General features: G+C 31.4%; 4 protein-coding genes across 6 annotated transcripts; all 4 read right to left on the minus strand.

Annotated features, from left to right (window-relative positions):
* Window positions 1-331: 331 nt before the first annotated feature.
* Window positions 332-4491, minus strand: LOC109796815 (zinc finger (C3HC4-type RING finger) family protein). The gene is made up of 12 exons (XM_020356624.3): window positions 4304-4491; window positions 4133-4220; window positions 3988-4044; window positions 3857-3889; window positions 3690-3767; window positions 3369-3412; window positions 3196-3236; window positions 2934-3016; window positions 2759-2850; window positions 2582-2651; window positions 1827-1865; window positions 332-597 (listed from the first exon to the last, which is right to left on the minus strand). Exons 1-12 carry the CDS (start codon window positions 4366-4368, stop codon window positions 475-477), a joined length of 813 nt encoding a protein of 270 aa, XP_020212213.1. The 5' UTR covers window positions 4369-4491; the 3' UTR covers window positions 332-474.
* A 1954-nt stretch (window positions 4492-6445) lies between these two features.
* On the minus strand, window positions 6446-9999 carry LOC109795747 (membrane-anchored ubiquitin-fold protein 3). 2 transcript variants are annotated; one of them, XM_020355279.3, is made up of 5 exons: window positions 9799-9997; window positions 9282-9426; window positions 8797-9015; window positions 7888-8055; window positions 6446-6831 (listed from the first exon to the last, which is right to left on the minus strand). In XM_020355279.3, exons 3-5 carry the CDS (start codon window positions 8927-8929, stop codon window positions 6776-6778), a joined length of 357 nt encoding a protein of 118 aa, XP_020210868.1. In that variant the 5' UTR covers window positions 8930-9015; window positions 9282-9426; window positions 9799-9997; the 3' UTR covers window positions 6446-6775. The 2 variants fall into 2 exon arrangements, with proteins under 2 accessions (XP_020210868.1, XP_082933835.1); XM_083077709.1 differs by lacking the exon at window positions 9282-9426 and having other exon boundaries at window positions 9799-9999.
* Window positions 10000-14874: 4875 nt separating this feature from the next.
* On the minus strand, window positions 14875-15660 carry LOC109797497 (glutaredoxin-C13). 2 transcript variants are annotated; one of them, XM_020357549.3, is made up of 2 exons: window positions 15501-15660; window positions 14875-15413 (listed from the first exon to the last, which is right to left on the minus strand). In XM_020357549.3, exon 2 carries the CDS (start codon window positions 15353-15355, stop codon window positions 15050-15052), a length of 306 nt encoding a protein of 101 aa, XP_020213138.1. In that variant the 5' UTR covers window positions 15356-15413; window positions 15501-15660; the 3' UTR covers window positions 14875-15049. The 2 variants fall into 2 exon arrangements, with proteins under 2 accessions (XP_020213138.1, XP_020213140.1); XM_020357551.3 differs by having other exon boundaries at window positions 14875-15407; window positions 15501-15644.
* A 1662-nt stretch (window positions 15661-17322) lies between these two features.
* LOC109796605 (Thioredoxin superfamily protein) lies at window positions 17323-18451 on the minus strand. The gene has a single exon (XM_020356304.3). It carries the CDS (start codon window positions 18034-18036, stop codon window positions 17728-17730), a length of 309 nt encoding a protein of 102 aa, XP_020211893.1. The 5' UTR covers window positions 18037-18451; the 3' UTR covers window positions 17323-17727.
* Window positions 18452-19594: the final 1143 nt, after the last annotated feature.

Raw genomic sequence — 19594 nt, forward strand, 5'->3', positions numbered from 1 at the left:
ATGATGATATTTTGTGCGTACAATGATGGCAATGGGTTCTCTATTTTCTAAGGAAAATGCTGTATCTTCCGAAAACAGAGGCCGAAAAATTGTACAAATAATTAAAAAATTATTTTATAATAAATTTATTATAAAATAATTATTTTATAATAAATTTATTAAAAATAATAATTTTTTAATCATTCAGAATGTTTTTAGCCTCCGTTTTCGGAGGTTGTAGCAATGCTCATTTTCTAATCCTTGAATGGAATAGATAATGCGCGATAACAGATCACATGCACGTAATATAAGCTATCCTCAATATATTTTTTCACAAATTAAACCAAGACTATTGGCAAAATCAAGATATCCTTTTATTTCCTTTGATATTACTTTGGGAGAAAATAATCAAAAGTGAAGAATTAAAACAATGGAAAAAATAAAATCGAAGTTTTGGGATGATGATGTAATTATGTTTCACTCATACCCAAACCTTTACTGTTGTCTGGGTGTCGAAATCCTACGGGTGTTATACGAACTGCATTGTCCGCACTTGTGACCAAATATGTGAAAAGAAACTGTGCTTGTAGAGTTACAGTCATTGCATAGAATTGAAACCTGTCATATACCCAAAGAATCCAGTATTACATTGTATTTAAGAGCAGCAGCAAGGATAGAAACCAAAATCATTTGAGAATGAAATGAATTTTCTGACAAATTTCATCATATTCATACCCCTCTCCCCACCGTCCAAAATAAATACATAAAAATACGAACCTCTCTGAAACAAACATTACCATAACAAAGTATATGATTTTCCACCTAAAATGTGTAACAGCACTCACATCACAACATAGAATTGCTCCACCTAGCTCGTTGAGATATTGCTATAGAAAAAGTAGTGCAGAAATCTTGGATTTGCATCCACCATGTAAACATAGAATGACTACATGAAGATTTCAAAATTTATTTCCTTCACCCCCTTGACATGATCATACCATTTATTTGGATCCCAAATTTCAAAACTTGTGTTAAGGAAAATAATAGTCTTCAGTTTTTTTTTAAGAGTTAATCACCTATACACTGCCAGTGTAAAGTTTTTTTACACTGGCAACCAGTTATATTTTTTAATTGTGTCATGTCACTATAGATACATTTATTTTTAACAGTGACATGACACAATTAAAAGATATAATTGGTTTATAGTGTAAAAAAATTTTACACTGACAGTGTATAGGTGATTAACTCTTTTTTTAATAATGGATAGTTAGGTCCAAAAAATGATATATAAACCCTACAATGCCTGATACAACATGAAAATCTCACAATATTCTCACCCCACCTGCAAACATTGCTCATTATCATATCATCTATTTTGAATCCCAAATTTTCAAAACCATGCGTAGAGGAGAATAATAGTCGTCAGTTTTTTATAATGGATAATTACGTCCAAAAGATAATATATAAACCATACAATGACTATATAAAACATGATAGTCTCAATATTCTCCCCCCTCCACCCTCCAAACATGTTGCTCATTGTCACATCATCTATTTGAATCCCAAATTTTCAAAACCATGCGGAAAGGAATATAATAGTATTCAATTTTTTATAATGGATATACTTGCATGCTCATCAGCCTCGTCTATGCCTAAGAAGCAACCTAAACCCATGTAGAATGATGCTATAAATCAGTTATCATGTAGTATTATGCATTGACAACATTTAGTCATCAAGTTGTAGGGAACCTAGCCAAGTCATTCTATATGAAATTCTAAATGGACAAACTTATAAATGTCACTCTTAATAGATTAACTAAGAGAGAATCAAACAGATAAGTAACTACCTCAAACTTGTACTCCTCTGGCATTGAAACCGCTTCAATCTATCAAGAAAAAGTATAAACACATCAATATAGAAGAAACAAATTCCATAGGTTAGGAAAAAAAATGACTATCAAAAATAAAATATCAAAGTAAAAATAACTAGTACTAGCAACATCAAAAAACTTATAGTAATTGATAAATTTATTAAGCAATAAACATGAGAGCTTCTAAGACCTAAGCATAAAGGAACTTTGACAACAATTTATTACGAAAGCTCCATGGAAGTATTGTCATTATATTTTCTCCTATGTATCCATCAATTACCAAGTGCTCAGAAAACTAAGAAATAGTTCTTACAAACATTTATCCCAAATAGAAGATTGACTACAGATTTCTCCCGGACCTTCAGCTTTAAAATTGAATTTGTGAAAAGCTACACTGCCAAAGCACCCCTCAAAATGGACATTTACCTCATGTTTTCCTTTGTACACAGAAATTTTAAACTTTATATCATAACAAATATGCAACTCTCCGTGCTACCGTATTTTCTTTATATATGGCAGCAACTTATTAAATACCACTACAAACCTAGCATGGCAAAAGTTTAATAAAAAGTGCCTCCTAAAGCTCATTTCCTACTCGTCTTTACCCCATGAATTTTCCTTGTCTACAAGAAAATCATGTGGAATATTACTTAAAAGACTATAAAAGAATGGTCATGTATCGACTAGCAAAGAATATTTTGAAACAAAAATTTAATAAAAGTTCCACACACCTCCCGATCTAAATATTCCCAGTTCTGAGACATATTGACTATTGTCTTCAAGCAGATAGGACAGCGATACCTGATTGATGAAACAAAGCCCAAATTATTAATTGAGCACAATTATTTAAGCTCATTAGAAATCTAATATCTAATGTAAGAGACAAGATTATTAGGAAGTAAGTTAACTGATTTTGAGTTGTCATCTCTTGACAGCATTCCATATGCATTGTGTGTCCACACTTCAAAATGGTGCTGCCTTTTATTGAATCAAATAGGTACTATCAACACATAACAACAATGTCAGGAAAGTTTTAGTAACATCTTTGAGAAAAATAAGCAATTAAAATAACCAAAAACAAACCTCAAAACAGACAGGGCAGGAACTCTTCATTGAGTTCTCCACACATGAGTGATTGTTTTGCAAGCTCACTGAATAGCAAGAGCCTGTATACATACAACATTACTAAAAAATTGTGAGGACAGTCATAACAAGAACGAATCAAAGCAAGTGCAAAAGTGCAATGCAAAATGCTATAAGGAAAGGAAATATGTGCTTTGTTACATATGGCCCTTGTGCTTGAAGAAAATTTGAGTAAATGACAAAGATTGGTCAGAGAACATACCACATTTCTTACAGTGAAAGAACTTATCACGACCACCAACCCTAAAAAAAGAAAATTTAATAAAAACAGAAAACTCCATATTTCAGAAAAGAACCCAAACGGTTTAACCAATCCATACATAGCATGTTAGATCAGGTTTATAATCACATATCTCATGAATCTAAGATTCTAACCTGCAAATGCCACATTCATCACAGTGGAATTGTCCTTTATCCGTCTGCAACAATAAAAACATTGCACGACATCAAATTAAACTGCTAAAAAACAACAATACATAATAAAATTACACGGAAAGTCTGCAACAATAAAAACATTGCACAACATCACATTAAAATACTAAAAACCAACACCACATGATCAACCTACATGGAAAGTCCGAAACAATAAAAACATTGCCCGACATCAAATTAAAATGCTAAAAACCAACAATCCATAATCAACCTACACGGAAAATTTACTCAATGTAGATAACTTATTTGAATTAAACACCTAACCTCATCATCATAGAATTTGCAAATATCGCAATAATATTCTCCCATGTTAACGCCACAGCTAGAACACACCTTGGCAACCTGAATTATCAATATAAGCGATAAGTTTTTATACATCTCTCTCTCTCTCTCTCTGTAAGTAACGATAAAGGAAACATTATAGGTTCTACCTCCTGTTCAGTATCACAGACAGAACATATAACCTGAAATAATCAAAATTCGCAATCACATTAGAGTTTACATGGAAACCTAAGTCAACGAAAATGCAAGGTAAGAAAAAGAAACAATACACATTTCTTACTTGCTTAACATCGCGTCTAACAAGTTCATGACGATCCGCAGGGTTGCTAGATGAGTTCTAAATGACAAAAACAATAAAAAATTAATTGAAAGAAAATATATATAAACGAAAAACGAAGCAAGAGGTGAATTGCGTAGAAAAATACCACGGCGTCGTTGTGGCAGTGACGACATGGGAAGATCTGATTGCAGCATGGTGCTCGAATTTTGCATCGTCTCTTATAGTGCTCGCACCTATTACATGTATAATAAACGAGATGAAGAGAAAGTGAAAAGTGATAAGGGCCAGTGAGAGAAGAGAAGATTGATTAAATTACCCGTACTGCAACTTCCCAAACTCCTCTCTCTTCTCAATTGCAGAAACAGAGTGTTTGTCATCCATTGATTAGGGTTAGAGACGGGCGCCAAACGGAGGGAAATGGATTTCGATGATGATGCCAAGCACAAAGACGGGCCAGATTTTGTTTCAAATGTTCGTTCAAAGCGACAAAGCAGTTCTGTCGTTTGTAGGCGTTTAATTTTATTTCATCTTTTATTTTTCAATATGTATTATTTCTCTCATCAACTTCATTATTTGGATGGCAAATGATAATTAATATTATACATAATTATTTTTATCTTTTATAAAATTGAAAGTATTTTTTAAGATATCGTTGGATATAAAAATTGTTTTAACATTCTTAAAAAAATAACTCGAGAATATAAGTTTTTTTTTATTTAGCAAGAGAAAATACAAATATTATTAAAAATTTAAATTTATGAAAAATATAAATTAAATTTACTCACTTTCCTTACCGTTAATAAAAATCTTGTAGTAAATAAGGTAAAGTTGTTTAACTTTTAATAACTAGTCATAAGTATATTATTCTTATATACATTAACATTTTATCAAACATTCTTAAGATAAGATAAAATGCATTAATATGAGATTGTCTTCTTTATTACTAATGTTTACATTATCACTATCTCTAAATCTCTTGATAAAGACATTTACCATACAAGTTTATTGTGACTAATAACTAACTAAAATTTCTTAACTAGTTTCACAAATCTATGGTATCTCTATATCCAAGAACATTTTAATTTTTACCATATGAAACAAATTCCCTACAATTATGATTTATGCTTCAAAGAATTCAATCAAGCCAATATCCTTATCTTTCTCAATGTAGGATATTCATAAATACATTAATAGGTTTGTTTATGCTACCTTCTTAACTTAAACTTTGATTTTCTTTTTAGTTTGATAAAAATGCATAACTTTTTTTTACTAGATTATATTTTATAAGGATAAAATAATATTTTCGATTATAATTTCATTCTAAAGATAAAAATTGAAACATAATTCTTAATTAAAAATATAAATATTAAATCACTTAAATCAATGACTTTTAGCAAACTTCTAACATCAATATGTTTTGAACTCTTGTGATACATTTAATGTTTACTAGTTGATTGATACAACAAATTGTTATGTTATTATACATAATTCTTAATTTCAAATTATTATTTTGAATCACAAAATTCATGTTAAGGTTATGATTCATCTTTACAAGGCACCACATACTAATGGATTGATTTTCACTTGCATTAGAAATTGTATTTATCCTTCTGTTTTTTGGACCCAAGTAGTAAATAGCTAGATTCTTCAACTATGTTATCAAGGTTTCGATTAGCGACTTTATCTATGGAAACAAATTTATTGAGAGAAACAAAACAATGGTGACCTTTATATCATGAAAAGAGATTGTTTCTGACTATCATTTAAAAAAAATCGTTAGTGCAAACTAAAAAAAAAAAATCCAATCCAACTTATTTAAATGGAATTAACTTTAATTTTATAATGTCATTTAGTAGACAATAATATATATATATATATATATATATATATATATATATATATATATATATATATTGGAAAACTTTATTCTCAAAATAGATTTAATTCAATCTACAAGCATCTCTACGCATAATTATTATTTGAGATGTTATACGGTCAGGCTTTCTTCTTCTTCGTTATTCTCTATAATTTAGCATTAAAATTGTGTTATTTTGTTGAGAAAAAATGTTAAGAGAATAACATTTCATTTAACTAATACAATATTAGTGAATCAAAATCTTGATGCATAGGTACCTATTAAAGATTGATATGGTTTGGTACTCTTTGTGAGTACAAATCTTTTTCTTAAACACCAATGCGGATAAAAATTATCTAGTATCGTATCGAAAAAATTGTGTAATTTTTTTTTTCTACAGGTTTACTAATTGAATTAGCTACCACCAATTTTTTTTACATAAAGTTAGCATAAACATAATCTATGAAGGGTTAATTGAATATTGCCAAGTACTACAATTTTGGATGAGGTGTGTAATTAAAAAGTGATGCGGTACACTTAATGTCAAATGGTGCTAAGCTAATCCATGCGAATCCAGATAAGTCATATGTGGAGGGTGTCAACTTATATACTTTCAAACAATATGCATTCATCCAATGTCGGGGCCGCCTGTTTTGGACTTATAGCCAAGGTTTGTGCCTTGCAACACTCTTATTGTACTTGTTGAGGTCAGAATTTTACAATGCTAATATCTGATTTCACTCCGAAGACAATGACTAGAAATGAATCGAACATTAAAAGAAGCAAGCAACAACGATTTTACAAAGCCAAACATGTCTTGAAAAGGTAACCACAAGGTATTGGATAGCGCAGGCCTACCCATCATCCCGAGAGTTAAAAATAGGAAAAATGCAACCTTATCTTCAAGGGCAACCACAAGGTATGCTTCCTAAACTAAAGGATAGTGCATGAGCATGAATTCATCTTTTGCTTGTCCTCCTGATTCTTCTCTGCAAGGTGAGGGAAAAGCACATTAAAAAATATGGTAATATTTTTGGTCTGAGTCTTTAAAGGCAACTAAATATAAGTCACTATATGGATCTACGGATTAATGCAACTATAAAATCGGTCACTAAAAAACAGAACATTTTGATCTTTTAAATATATTATTCACTTATGAATATTTTCAAGATTTACTATGATGTTTTTAAAATTTTTAACATGGTATAACAAAAGATACCGAGCTTGTAAACAATTAGTGCACGTAAGAGTTGCGCAACTGTAAAAGGTTAAAAGAAGAAGAAAAAAAATCAGTCTTGATAGAAATTATAAAAGTTTCTATTATACATCTTTTACTTATCAAGGAAGTAGGATACAAACAAAAATTGAGAAGATTAGGGACAACCAACACATTATATGACACAATGAAATGCTAAATTTAAATAAATTAAGTTAATGATATATAAGTACTTGTAAACGTTGTCTAAATCTTAAATGCATCCAATACAAGTACATGTTGGGTACACATTAAGCATAATCAATAATTTTAGGATTTTTATTTAAATTTTGTGATTGAATTCCTCGAGTTCGTGTTGCTCAAGCAACATAAATATTGTTGGCTTTGCTCAACCATCTCTTTCAAGTACAACGAGCCATTTCAGTCAAAACACCAACTTTTTTGCTAATATATTGATTGGCTTGCTACTAAATGACACAAGTTGTAATGACGCTTCAAATCTTTAGTAGAATATTGTTGAAATCTCACGATCAAAACATCATGAAAATGTATTTATTTAATGATTTTAATTAATTACTTTATTATTTATGCTTTTTATATTTTTATAAAACATATCATCCCATACTCATCATATCTTTGTTTTCAAAAATTGTATTGGGACCTGTACCACTATTGATACAGTAATCCTATGGTCGGTCCTACCGATATCCATGCCGGTATGCCACTTATATGCTCATGCACAAGCACAGGTGAAAAAAGATTGAGCAAAGCCAATATCCATGCAACCTATATACTGGAGCAAGAGTGCAGATGAAAAGATTGAGCAAACCTGTTTTCTTTTTTGTTACTGGAGGCTGTACTACAACATGCATGGTAACAGCACCAGGGATGTCACTAAACGTTATTCTGGAATCAGCAAGAGTTTTGCTGTTTTCCAAAACTTTACCGGCGTGTATAAGTTTTAAGTCACTTACTGACTTTGGTATAACTGTTTTACCTGTAGACAGAAAGATTCCACTGTAAGGTAAGACAAACATGTTGCAGAAAAGAGAAAATAAACAAGACTGACGTATATTAATGAAAGTATTCATGAGAAAAGGAAAACAAGACATTTATGTGCAAGAACGATCATCTGGAGTTTCTTTTATTTTTTTAGTGGAAAATATGAGACTGGGGTTCTGGACTCGCAAATTGAACTAAATGATAAGAGCACACATAACAACACACGCATTTCTGTAACAACAAATATAATAACAAAAGAACTGCCAAATTTTAACTTGAGTAATTTATGGTTTACTAAAAATAATGGAACCAGGCATGGTTGTTATTCTTGTTGTAACCATGAAGCATAAAATAGCTGGATACATATTACAACCAATTGCCAAAACGTAAGTCTATTGTATTTTTTAAAATTTAAATTAGTTCTTGGAGAAAATAAAATAGGGAATTATCAACATGATATAAAATTGGTGTTAAAGGATAAAATCTGCATTTCTGTCCTCTAAAGTTATGCTTAATTCTATATGGTGATCCAAAGATTTGTAAGCTGTAACATCAAATCAGTCCTACCCGTGACATCAATTGAACCAGTTTGATGTCAGTTTAAGTCTTAGAACTAATTTGATCTCACAAATATTTTGAAACGACCAAATTGTTACCAAGTTTAGGGTTAGTGAACCAAAATGGTAACAAAGTCTTAACAAAATCTTATATACAGACACACCCCCACATGACAAACCTTGAGGCCACTCAGCAACTAGCTTTTGCTTAATGGTACCAACTGTCGTAGATGAAGAATAAGTACTGTGTGCTATATCAGTTCCATCAAATATGCGGAATTTAAGCTCAATACGCTCCTCTCCTTCAGCCATGATAGCCTGTGTCCAACTCTGCGAAGCTTACGAAACTGCAAAACAGTGCTTACTCGGATCAAAGGATTAGGTCTCGCCTTGTTCACCTGCAAATGAATTCCCATTACCATAAGGCCATAACTCCAATGCATTTTTACTCACAATTTAATCCTCAAATATTTCAAAACGTGTCTATTTATCACCTCAGTTCTTCTAAAGGGTAATAAGAATGACAGAAGAGTTGAAGAATTCAAACTCTTGGCAAGAATGACAAGTATAGCATGTTTTCAGTGACCAAAAAAATAAAAAAAAAAACCCGAAGCATAAACACGAAGAATGAAATTAACATGCACGCACGCTATCCACAACTAACCTGTGTGACTCTGAGGGAAATTTCCTTATTAAAGCAAGCTTGCAAAAATTGCACATCTGAATTGACAGCTGGAGTACCAATACAACCAAGTGAACACCTCATATGATCCAATTGCTTCTCCAAACAATGTTTACGAGATATGTCTCTGCGTCCAGATAGGGAATTTCAAAACCAGAAAGAAAAAGAGAAAGAGAGATCGGATTCCCACAGATCACACTGGATTCACAATTCACATCAGAATTGATTCAATCCAAACTAAGCTAAACCGTGGAAATGAAAAGCAGGACCGATCGATAAACTCTGGATTGTTCGATTTCCTAAAATTTGGGCCATCGGAATGCGATTCTACGGTAATTAGCACAAACTAAACCCTAGAAGAAGGGAAAACGAAGAATCGAATCTGAATAAGGAACCGGACTCGATTTCAATATACCCTGGGTTTCTCAGACAAATAAGGCTCGGCTAAATTGAAATTCCGCTAAAAGAGAGAGAGAGAGTTTTAAGGAATTGATTATACCTGATCACGAAGCCATCAATGGAAGATCAGTGACATGTGATAGTGTATCATATAGAGAGATCTGAGCGTGGCGTGGCTCGTTTCTTCACTACGTTTTTTTTTTCTTTTTTTTTTTTCTCTCTCTTTGCTTCTTTGATGGGTTAAATATCTGTCTCTTCCGATTCAGAGAGGATCTAACAGTACCTGGGCGGTTACCGGGGGAATCACGAGAGAAAACCTACCTATTTTATTCTCTGCGACCAGATCCACACACCCATTGGCTGTGCGCCACTAGTATTGTGCCACGTCAGCAGTGAAGAAGTCCCTCGCGTAAGCGTTTGGTGTAGTTAGTACTTAGTAGTTGGTTGGTATCATTGCTTGTTAAAAATTACTATTAAGGTATTGTATCTGTAAAATAAAAAATAAAAAATAAAAAATAAAAAAGACGACGGTTGTTTAACCAACGAGTGTACGAATTCACAAAGACGTTTTTACCTTTTGTTTTTTGTTAATGGACTTCAATTCTATTGAACCACCCATGCATGGACCCGAGACTTACTGGACCAAGTCACCAACAAATCAAACTTTAACCATTCAATCATGCTCAAAATTTTTAAAAATATCTAAAAAGAATTTACATTCTACATAAATTTTGTAGCATTCAATCTAGAATATTCATTCTAATATTACAAAATTTTCACCGTTTCACATATTATATCAGTTTTCTAAGAACGTGTAAATTTACTAAGTAAAAATATTTTGTGTATAAATTATTTCATCTATACAAATTACACATTTAAGAATAATTCTTTACATGTATATAGTAAATACGTTTAGAACTACATTAAATTAAATGAGTAAGAACTGTTAGAATCTAATGTGAAAGTATTATTATAGGAAATTCTTCAAATTTTGCTTTCATATTGATAGCTAGCCCCTCATAAAAGTTTTATATATACGCAATATAAGTCTTATCAGTATTATTCTTTTTCAAAGTCTTACACAAAACTTTAATTAACAATTGATCCCATATGTCTTTCAAGTCAATACAAATTATATACAAGTCTTTTTCTTTGCTTTGACAATTGATACTTTTCTTTAATTAAAATGCAGAAGATAAGTAACTTCTATGTTATAAATTATCTAGACATAAATTTGAATTAATTCTCCACAATATTAATTCCTTCGTCAATTTATGCTTAATTATATTATCTTATTGTTTTATAGTATGAGCTTTTTTTTTTTGTCTATGGAGTATCCATGGTCGATAACAGTAACTAATCTCCTTATTACGTTGGAAGCACCTCAAAGGGTGGGATAACAGTGAATTTTATAATATGAGTGATAAGTTTTATTATTTTTTCTATTTTTTTTAAATACACAATCAACCTTTATATATTAAATACGGACAATTATTTTGTGCGATAATGTTTTAGGAGTTTTTTTTTCATATAAACATTTTAAAGAATTTTTTGATCTTCTTAACCAATTCAAATTTTTTTATTTTTCATATTTATTAATGAATTTAAATTTTATTATTTTTAAAATGATAATTAAAAATAATCTTATGTCACAATATAAATTATTTATATTAAATTAAAAATATAATTTATATGTTTAAAAATCTTGATTTACATATTTTTAATATAATTTATATATTTAAATATAATATTTATTTAAATATAATGTTTATTATTATATTTAGTTATATATATTTGCACATACAAGGAATGATAATAATTTTATTAGTATTTAACAAAAAATTGTAAAGCGCGAACAATCTAACTTCTCAAAATTGTATATAAGAATGAAATAAAATATGCAAGTTAATTAATTCGGAACAAGTCTTTTTATATATAAGAGTTTCTAGTTATTTTAATAATTATATTTTTTCACACTTTAGTTTTCATATTTATTTTACACCTTTCTTTATTTAATAATGTTTTAAGATAATTCTATTATAGGCGTGCAACATCTACATATAAAAGTAAATATTTATCAATTTCATTAAGAATTTATCTTTATTAGAAAATGTTGTAGTTTGTTATTTTTATTTTAAATCATATTGCTTGTTATATTTATTTATTTTTTATTTCAAATTTTTTTAGGAATATATAGACATCTCTTAAAGGTGTAAAGAATTTTTTTTCTTCATTCCATTGTGATTAATTTTAGGTAGGAATCACAAAATGAGTCAATTCACATAAAATAGAACAAACGAAACCATACACTAAAAAAGTGGATGAGATAGAGTGAGTTGCATACCAAAAAAATGGATTGAAAAATGTAACCCATCTTACTTAATAGTGGGTTTATAGGTTGACTTACTTTAATGAGTTAAAAAAAGTGTGTTGACAAATTGACTCAACTTCAATCCAATCAATTTTTCTTAAAAACATTCATTAAAATATTTTAGTATACATTATCATTTCGACCTATAATTTTATTATTATTTATAAAACTGATTATAAAAGTTATATTTTTCATGCAAAAGACTAAAATAATATATTTTCTATTAAAAAAGGTACTATACATAAAAAATATATTAATAAAAACATGTGATTAAAATAATATACTTCTATCTTATATAAAATGAAAATAATTACCTATAAATAAAAGTTAAGTTATAAAATAAAAATATTGACTCAACATATGTCTATTACAAATTTATCTTTATGAGTATACAACAAAACAAAAAAAGAATTTATAGGCAGATCCATTAAGTTGGTGGATTTAATATTTATTCTACTCAACCCACAAAAAAAAATAGTATATTCAATCCACATTGTCATCTCAAATTAGTTGAGTTCAATTTTTAATTTACCATGCATTTTTTTTTAATTTTTAATTTTATTTTTTATTTATCACAACACCTAGTATGTTTATCATTTTTCTTTAAACCCCTTTTTATTCTTTTCTTCCTTCTTATGGTATATAGTTACATACACTTTCCACAAAAAGCTTAAAAATAATCTTTTATTATCAATATTAATTTCTTTGCATTTCTATATTTATATTTACCCTACTTTTACTTTCTACTATCTTTTTTCTTTTTTTTTTCTTTATTACATCACCTACGAATGATATCAATAATTTCTTCTCTCTTCTTCCTAAGGTGTATACAGAATGCGCCCTTAACAAACGTGATTTTTAATTTCTTTTATATCTCTATTTAGCATTTTATTATTGCCCCAACGTCTCAGTTGATTTTTTCCCCACAACAAGCATTTTCTTTTAGGGAGTTCTATTATCTCAGCTGATTTTAGGACACTGAAATGCAATATGCTCAATCTTTGTTTTTGACGATAAATATGCTAAACCTGAAAGATACTAAACATAGAGATCACATAAAACTGCAATATATGTTAAGGTACAAGCAAACAATATATGCCCTTACTTACGTCTCTAATTATTACATAACTTGTATTTTGTTATTGTCGGATATTCCACGTCATCTAGTATTATGTTAAGGTACAAGCAAACAATAATTTTTATGTTATAAATTAGTTTTCAAAAATTAACTTAGATTCTTAATTCATTTTCTTAAGGTAGCTAGGATTAAAGTTCATACCAGTGATTTTTGTTGTTGAATTTATCATGTAATTATGAGATCACCCACATATGTTCATTCATGCAAACTTTACGTTTTACATATTTAGTCTTTACAAACTGATTTTGTACGTAAAATTGAATTAAGTGCATAATCTACTTTCTTGACAGTCCTCACCATATAGTAATTGGTTCTTCAACCAACTTCGACAAACTTAGACTTCACTACCCGACTAAATAGACTAGTACTACAATCACAATCTGACAGTGGACAGTTTTATTTTCCACGATGATTGAAAATTCAGTATTTACAAGACATGGTTAGGAAAGTTTATTTGATTCCCACTTTTGCAAAAAAAAAAAAAAAAAGGATAGAGAATTTTTTTTTGAATCTGTTCCCTTATTTGTATTATATTTATATATTTGTGGAACTAAAAATCATTCATAATATATTTAGTTGGAATTGATAAGCATCAGTTTCGTCACCAAGATATGACCATATAAACTATCATTAATGATTATTTTATTTTGTATAAATGCAGGATTAATTTCACAGCACTACTCTTGCTATAACCTTGGTTCAATTTTTGCTAACTAAGCATGGAGTATGCTTTATCATAATTCGATACTGAATGATGTTTGTGGGGGAAAAGAAGAGAATAAAAATAAACACGAGATAGAAAAAAGGTAAGGAATGTAATACCTTTCTTTATCGTGGGACAAAGTTGAAGAATCCATAGCACTAGATCATAAAAGACGAGAATTTCCCTGTTAACTTTTAAATTTGTGGACAACGCCAAGAGATGGAAAAGTTAATGCCAGCAAAATATTTTTTCTTTTTCTATATGTTTCCTCAATATTCTATTCTCCCCCCTCAAAACAATTTTCAAAGTTCGAAATAATTTTTTTTCCGAGTTTAATAGACATGCACCGTGAATAATCATAGCAAGATTTAATGTACATGATAATTTATAATTGGATAATAATACAAATAATTTTTCCTTGCATAAATTATTTATTCTTATTATTTTACCTAACTTTCTGCCCATAGTGAAACCTCCCCTCTTCACTATAGAACACATGAGGTTAACATGAGAAGGATGGGCAAAATATGGCAGGAAAATTGATTTTGACCTATATAATGGTTGGACAGACTGAGACAAGCAGAACCATAATGGGTTAGCTAGCTGTTAGTGTTTGGTCAATTACCATGCAGCTTACATATCTTTCAGAGAATATTTTCTTCACAAGATGCAGAAAGAAGCATGGACACACCACAGATACATATTCAAAGCAAGTGATTGCTGATACTTCTCATTTAACTAGATGACTTGAAGGCTTTTGAATATTACTGGTAGTTGCTTGAAACAGATTGGAGAAATAGGGAGGAAGGTGGCTGAGCCTTTTCTGAGATGCATTAAGGAAGAAGAAACTTTCAGGGTACGATCTTTACAATACTTGTGAGATTATCAGCCTTAATTAACCAAAAAATTGCCATGTTATGGGACTGTCAGTATCATAATCAGGTAAGTGAGACTGTAGTCCAAGTATATAAATCAAACTTCATTAAGAATATTTATGTGATTACATCATAGCTAATCAAATGCTAGGAACCACTTGACACATAAAATACTAGAATATCAATACTAAGCTCACTATTCATCTGATTCAAGCCAGCTTATTCTTCCAGCAGGTATCAGGAACTGTTTTTGTGTTTCTTTTTTCAAGATAAGGCCTGGTAAGGCTTGAGCATTTGGGTGAGTGAACCACTTAGGTGGAGGGACATGATTTCGTTGGTGGATCCCATTAGCTTCCCTCCTATGAACACAGCTGGGACTGGAGCAGTGCAGCCTAACCTCAATAGTGCTTTCTCCATTTCTCTTCCTTCAGGGTCATGGTCAATCTCATGAACCACAGGCCTCACCCCAAGTTCATGAAACAGAATGTTGACTGCATAGCAGAGGCAACAAGAGCTCTTTGTGAAAATCACCACACCCTTTTCAGAGGCCAACCTCGTCACCTTGTCCATCCTGATACACTGATCAAGCACCTGTTGTTGTTCTAAATATATTTACAGAATCCTGTTCCTGACACAACCCAAAAAGAAATGTAATTAACACAGCAAAGAAAAAAAATTAAGTCTAATTTAGAAGAGGGGTCTTAAGAAAAATCACCTTAGACTCACTAGAACTCCCAAACCATCAGACCGAATCCTAACCGAATTCGATCCAATGGCTATATTGGGTTGGCAGTCTAAGGAGTAGATTTGGGGAATAGAAAATTATATGAAGCTTGAGGTTATTTGAAATGAGCTGATATACTAGTCTATTTATAGGGACAGCTTTGCAGTAAGAGCAAAGCACATTGAAAAGAGGTTGTGCTTTTTAGATACCCAATTTAGTGTGTGATCTTATTCGGTTGTGCAAGTTGGAAGACATATTTCCACGTATATGCCTCAATTGGAAGACTGGTCACGAGACCAAAATCTTATAGTACCAAGATTTTCTACAACATTAACAAATGCAAACAGTATCTTCCTGTGACTAAGTTAATGCAATTTCCTGTGTCAAACGTGTGTCACATATTAACCATTTGTTAAACACTTAAACTTGCAAGACTTTTGTGAATGTTAAAATGCTGCTCTCTCTAAATGAAACTCGAAATAGTGATGAATGTCAATTTATATATATCTGATTCTCACAATCCACCGCTTTGAATCCTTGTGCCTAAAGAATGAGAGACTGAGATGACTTTTTCAGTGGCTACAAGATTCTGTGTTGCACCCACTAAATTGTGCGATTCTTCTGACACTTAAACCAGTTTAATTTTGGAGTAGGGAAACTACGTAGATGTATCACTTACATAAATGAGGACACGAATGGAATACATCATACACGTATATAACTACAGAAAAAAAGAGGCAACCATTCAACCCACAAAAGAATCCTATGCATCATAACTGCACCATCCAACTTCATATCCATAGGCACCAGCACAAATACACATCGTAGTCACGTGAGTTTTGGTTTGATAGATATATATGTTAGTAACTAATAAATATGGACATAAATTAATTGTCATTGCGCATGTTGCTTGACTATCACGTCGTGCTCCTGCAGATAAATTATTTAGAAATTAAATCATGCTTTTGCATATTTAGTCTAGACAAGCATGGAAATCATACAGGAAAATTAATATATCCTGCTTTGAGTGTGGATAGGGAGGAATAATGAAGGAGACATAAAAAGTGCGTGCATTGTGCATAAACTTTTTGTCTCAAGGTTATGAAGGCGCGCCATGCACGTTCCTCGCTAGAGTTTGAATATCTATACAACCAACATATCGCTAAGTGATGTGTCTACTAGATTATTGTCTCTCGCACCTGGTGCCCAAATTGAGCGGTGAGGAATCAACACCAACTTATGCCTTAACACTCGGAATAATACAATTCAGCAAAATAAAAAATAAAACAAAACAAAACAGAGAATAATACAACAAGTGTCTTATCCCACTAGCCAATCGGCTCAATTAAAGACCAAAGTTTCATAAATGTTATTTACTTCAAGAGTCTTCTTGACAACTTCTCTTAGATTTTTTGACTCCCCTCCTTTCCATAGCACTAAAAATCGTACAATCTACTCTTCGCTTGACGTCTTCTTTGTATTTTCAGATCACCTTAATCGATTTTCTATTATTTTTTTTCCTTTTTACCAATATCTTTTTGTATACAATTAATTATTTCGTATCAACCCTTGGAGTAATAGCGATGATATATTTCTATTAGCTTAGCTGGCTATCATGAAAAAGTGGGGTATTTCCTTTTTCACCAAACAGACGAGACTTTGATGGAATACTATGTTTTTCATTAAAAAGAATACTGTTGCGGACTTTATTATTCGACAGCAAATTTGCCTGCAATAGAGTGAATTGATGACTACTAATTTACTACTATAGGCAAGAGGAACATTTTAAGGTTAAATCAGAAGAAGTGTGTGATTAAAGCGAATCCAAGAAACTTTATAGTTTGCATTAACCATAGATAATCCACTTTCTCCCGCATGATCAAATTTCATGCAACTTAGTAGACATAGAGTTAACCTTTTAGAAAATACCCAAAACAAAAAAAAACTATTTTTTTATACAGACTTCTTTTGGTACAATTCAAAGAGGACACCGAAGAAAAAGCAAGAGTGTCCCTGATTGATCAAACACTGTCTGCAAATAGCATATTAGAGTTCCTCTATATCACTTCAGTATATGGAACTCTTTAGTGTAACTAAGAACTTGTTTAGATACATGTTAGAAGTACTTTAAAAAATCTCTCTACAAAAAGAATTCTTTATTTTTTGTAGAAAAGTTCTAAAAAGTTCTTCTAAACTTGTATTTAAACAGACTTTAAAACTAAAACCAGATGGCCCTTGCATCCATGAGCAGTTGTTTGAGAGAGCCATCAACATGGAGGGATATGATATCTTTGGATGAGCCCACAAATTTTCCACCTATGAACACTGCTGGGACTGAAGGGTTGCAGCCCATACCCCTTAAGGCCCACTCCATTTCCCTCCCATAGGAATCATTGTCAAGCTCATGAACTGCTGGGCTTGCTCCAAGCTCATAGAAAAGTTGTTTGATGCTGTGACACATGCAGCATGAACTCTTGGTGAATATAACAGCAGCCTTCTTTGATGCCAAGTCCTTAACTCTATCCATTACTGCAAAGTTCCCTTAGCTGAATTAGGGAGAATATGAAGCTGAAAAATATTCAAGTGTGGGAAGCTGATTGTTAGCAAAGGTTTTGTTTTGCCCTGGTGAACCTTGAGATTTCATCACCTCTTATTTATACTAGTTGGTGAGGATAGTGGATTGAATTGTATAAGCTAGAAAAGCATAGAAACAAATTAATTATAGTTAAATAGATAGGAAAGAGAAAGAGAGAAAGTTCCTTCAGATATTTGTTTGGATAAGGGAGGTGCCCCCTGATCATTTGGTCGATGTTGACACAGCCAGTACCATTAACAAGTTGCATTTAGCATCAAATTAAACTGTAAACGATAATCCAAATATCTAGTGTGGCCGTACGAGCAATCAAGGCAGGAATAAGAACAATGTATAGTTTATAAGCCAAAAAACTCTTTCCGCCCAGCCTCCAGCATCAAAAACATTATTCTAATGTTAATATGAGCAAACTTCTCTGAGGCAGATGGCACAAAACCACTGCTGCGTTGTCACAAAATCTATCAAAAGCATGGAATCCAATAGAATTAGTAATATGCAAAGTCAGACTCGGGCTCAGAAGAGGAAACGAATTCCAAGTGTCATCCGCATGGTTAATTGGTTATCTATCAATTACGTAACCATAGGCCATACCTTGGCCTATAATGTTTGTGTGTGTTGCCCTGAGAAATTATTAGGTACTACCATATCATACGATATTAACTAGTTTTCATATGCCATGTTTTCGTAGATTTAAATATATATTATATAGTGATTAATTAAGACTATAATCACTTAGTGGTCCAGACTATTTATTAATTTCTTGTGTTGTACGGACGGGGTTATCCTGCCCGTATTTATTTATTATATAAAACATAAGAAGTGAGTAAGCAAAGAAGAAAAAGAAATATGGTTATGTTAATAACTCGCTTTTCTTGTTATTTAACCAATTACTCTGTCTATTGATGTGGTGTTTATGATCTATTAAACCTATAAAAAAGCTTCTGCAACATGTTTGTATGTGTTTATGTCTCTGTATGACGTTAGGCTGTGAGGCTGATGTGGGGAAAGATAAGGGTTTATCCGATTCCTTTCCACTTTTTCACTTTGGTGCCTGTAATAGAATCATGACATCCACAATAACTGGTTAGGATAAATTAATACATAGTTTAGGATTATTATGGTAGTGATATCTAATCGAGTTTTATTAACTATTTCTTATACTCGATTGTATGTCACGTAGAAATTAGCAGAGATTGTGGACATATAATAGTGTTAATTAGACTGTAATAATTGTTCAATCCTATGATCGGGTAATGAACCCTAATTGTATTTGGCCCTTGGTTATGGGAAGGGATTCTCCAAATTATGGGTGGCATGAAAATCATAATGGGGTTAATATTTGATTTCATCCATATGATTCGATTATTGCATGGTATAAATTCCTTGGCTCTGAGCAATCATGTTTACTTTGGGTGAATGCTTGTATACATATCCATGAAAGCAAATCCAAAGAATTTTAGATTCTTGCACATCAACTTTTAGTATCAAGTGA

Source organism: Cajanus cajan, chromosome 6 (genome assembly GCF_000230855.2).
Source record: "Cajanus cajan strain Asha chromosome 6, NIPB_CcT2T_4, whole genome shotgun sequence".
Taxonomy (NCBI): Eukaryota; Viridiplantae; Streptophyta; class Magnoliopsida; order Fabales; family Fabaceae; genus Cajanus; species Cajanus cajan.

Bases quoted from the DNA above. Each gene is read 5' to 3' on its own strand.
- LOC109796815 (XM_020356624.3), bottom strand. From the start codon at position 4,368: ATGGATGACAAACACTCTGTTTCTGCAATTGAGAAGAGAGAGGAGTTT. The intron at 4,045-4,132 runs GTATTTTTCTAC...TTTGTCATTTAG, and splicing joins ACTGCCACAACGACGCCGTG to AACTCATCTAGCAACCCTGC. The intron at 1,866-2,581 runs GTGTGTGGAACT...TTTTCTTGATAG, and splicing joins GGGAATATTTAGATCGGGAG to ATTGAAGCGGTTTCAATGCC.
- LOC109795747 (XM_083077709.1), bottom strand. From the start codon at position 8,929: ATGGCTGAAGGAGAGGAGCGTATTGAGCTTAAATTCCGCATATTTGAT. The intron at 8,056-8,796 runs GTTTGTCATGTG...TTCTGTCTACAG, and splicing joins AGTTGCTGAGTGGCCTCAAG to GTAAAACAGTTATACCAAAG. The intron at 6,832-7,887 runs GTTTGCTCAATC...CTCACCTTGCAG, and splicing joins AGTAACAAAAAAGAAAACAG to AGAAGAATCAGGAGGACAAG.
- LOC109797497 (XM_020357549.3), bottom strand. From the start codon at position 15,355: ATGGACAAGGTGACGAGGTTGGCCTCTGAAAAGGGTGTGGTGATTTTC.
- LOC109796605 (XM_020356304.3), bottom strand. From the start codon at position 18,036: ATGGATAGAGTTAAGGACTTGGCATCAAAGAAGGCTGCTGTTATATTC.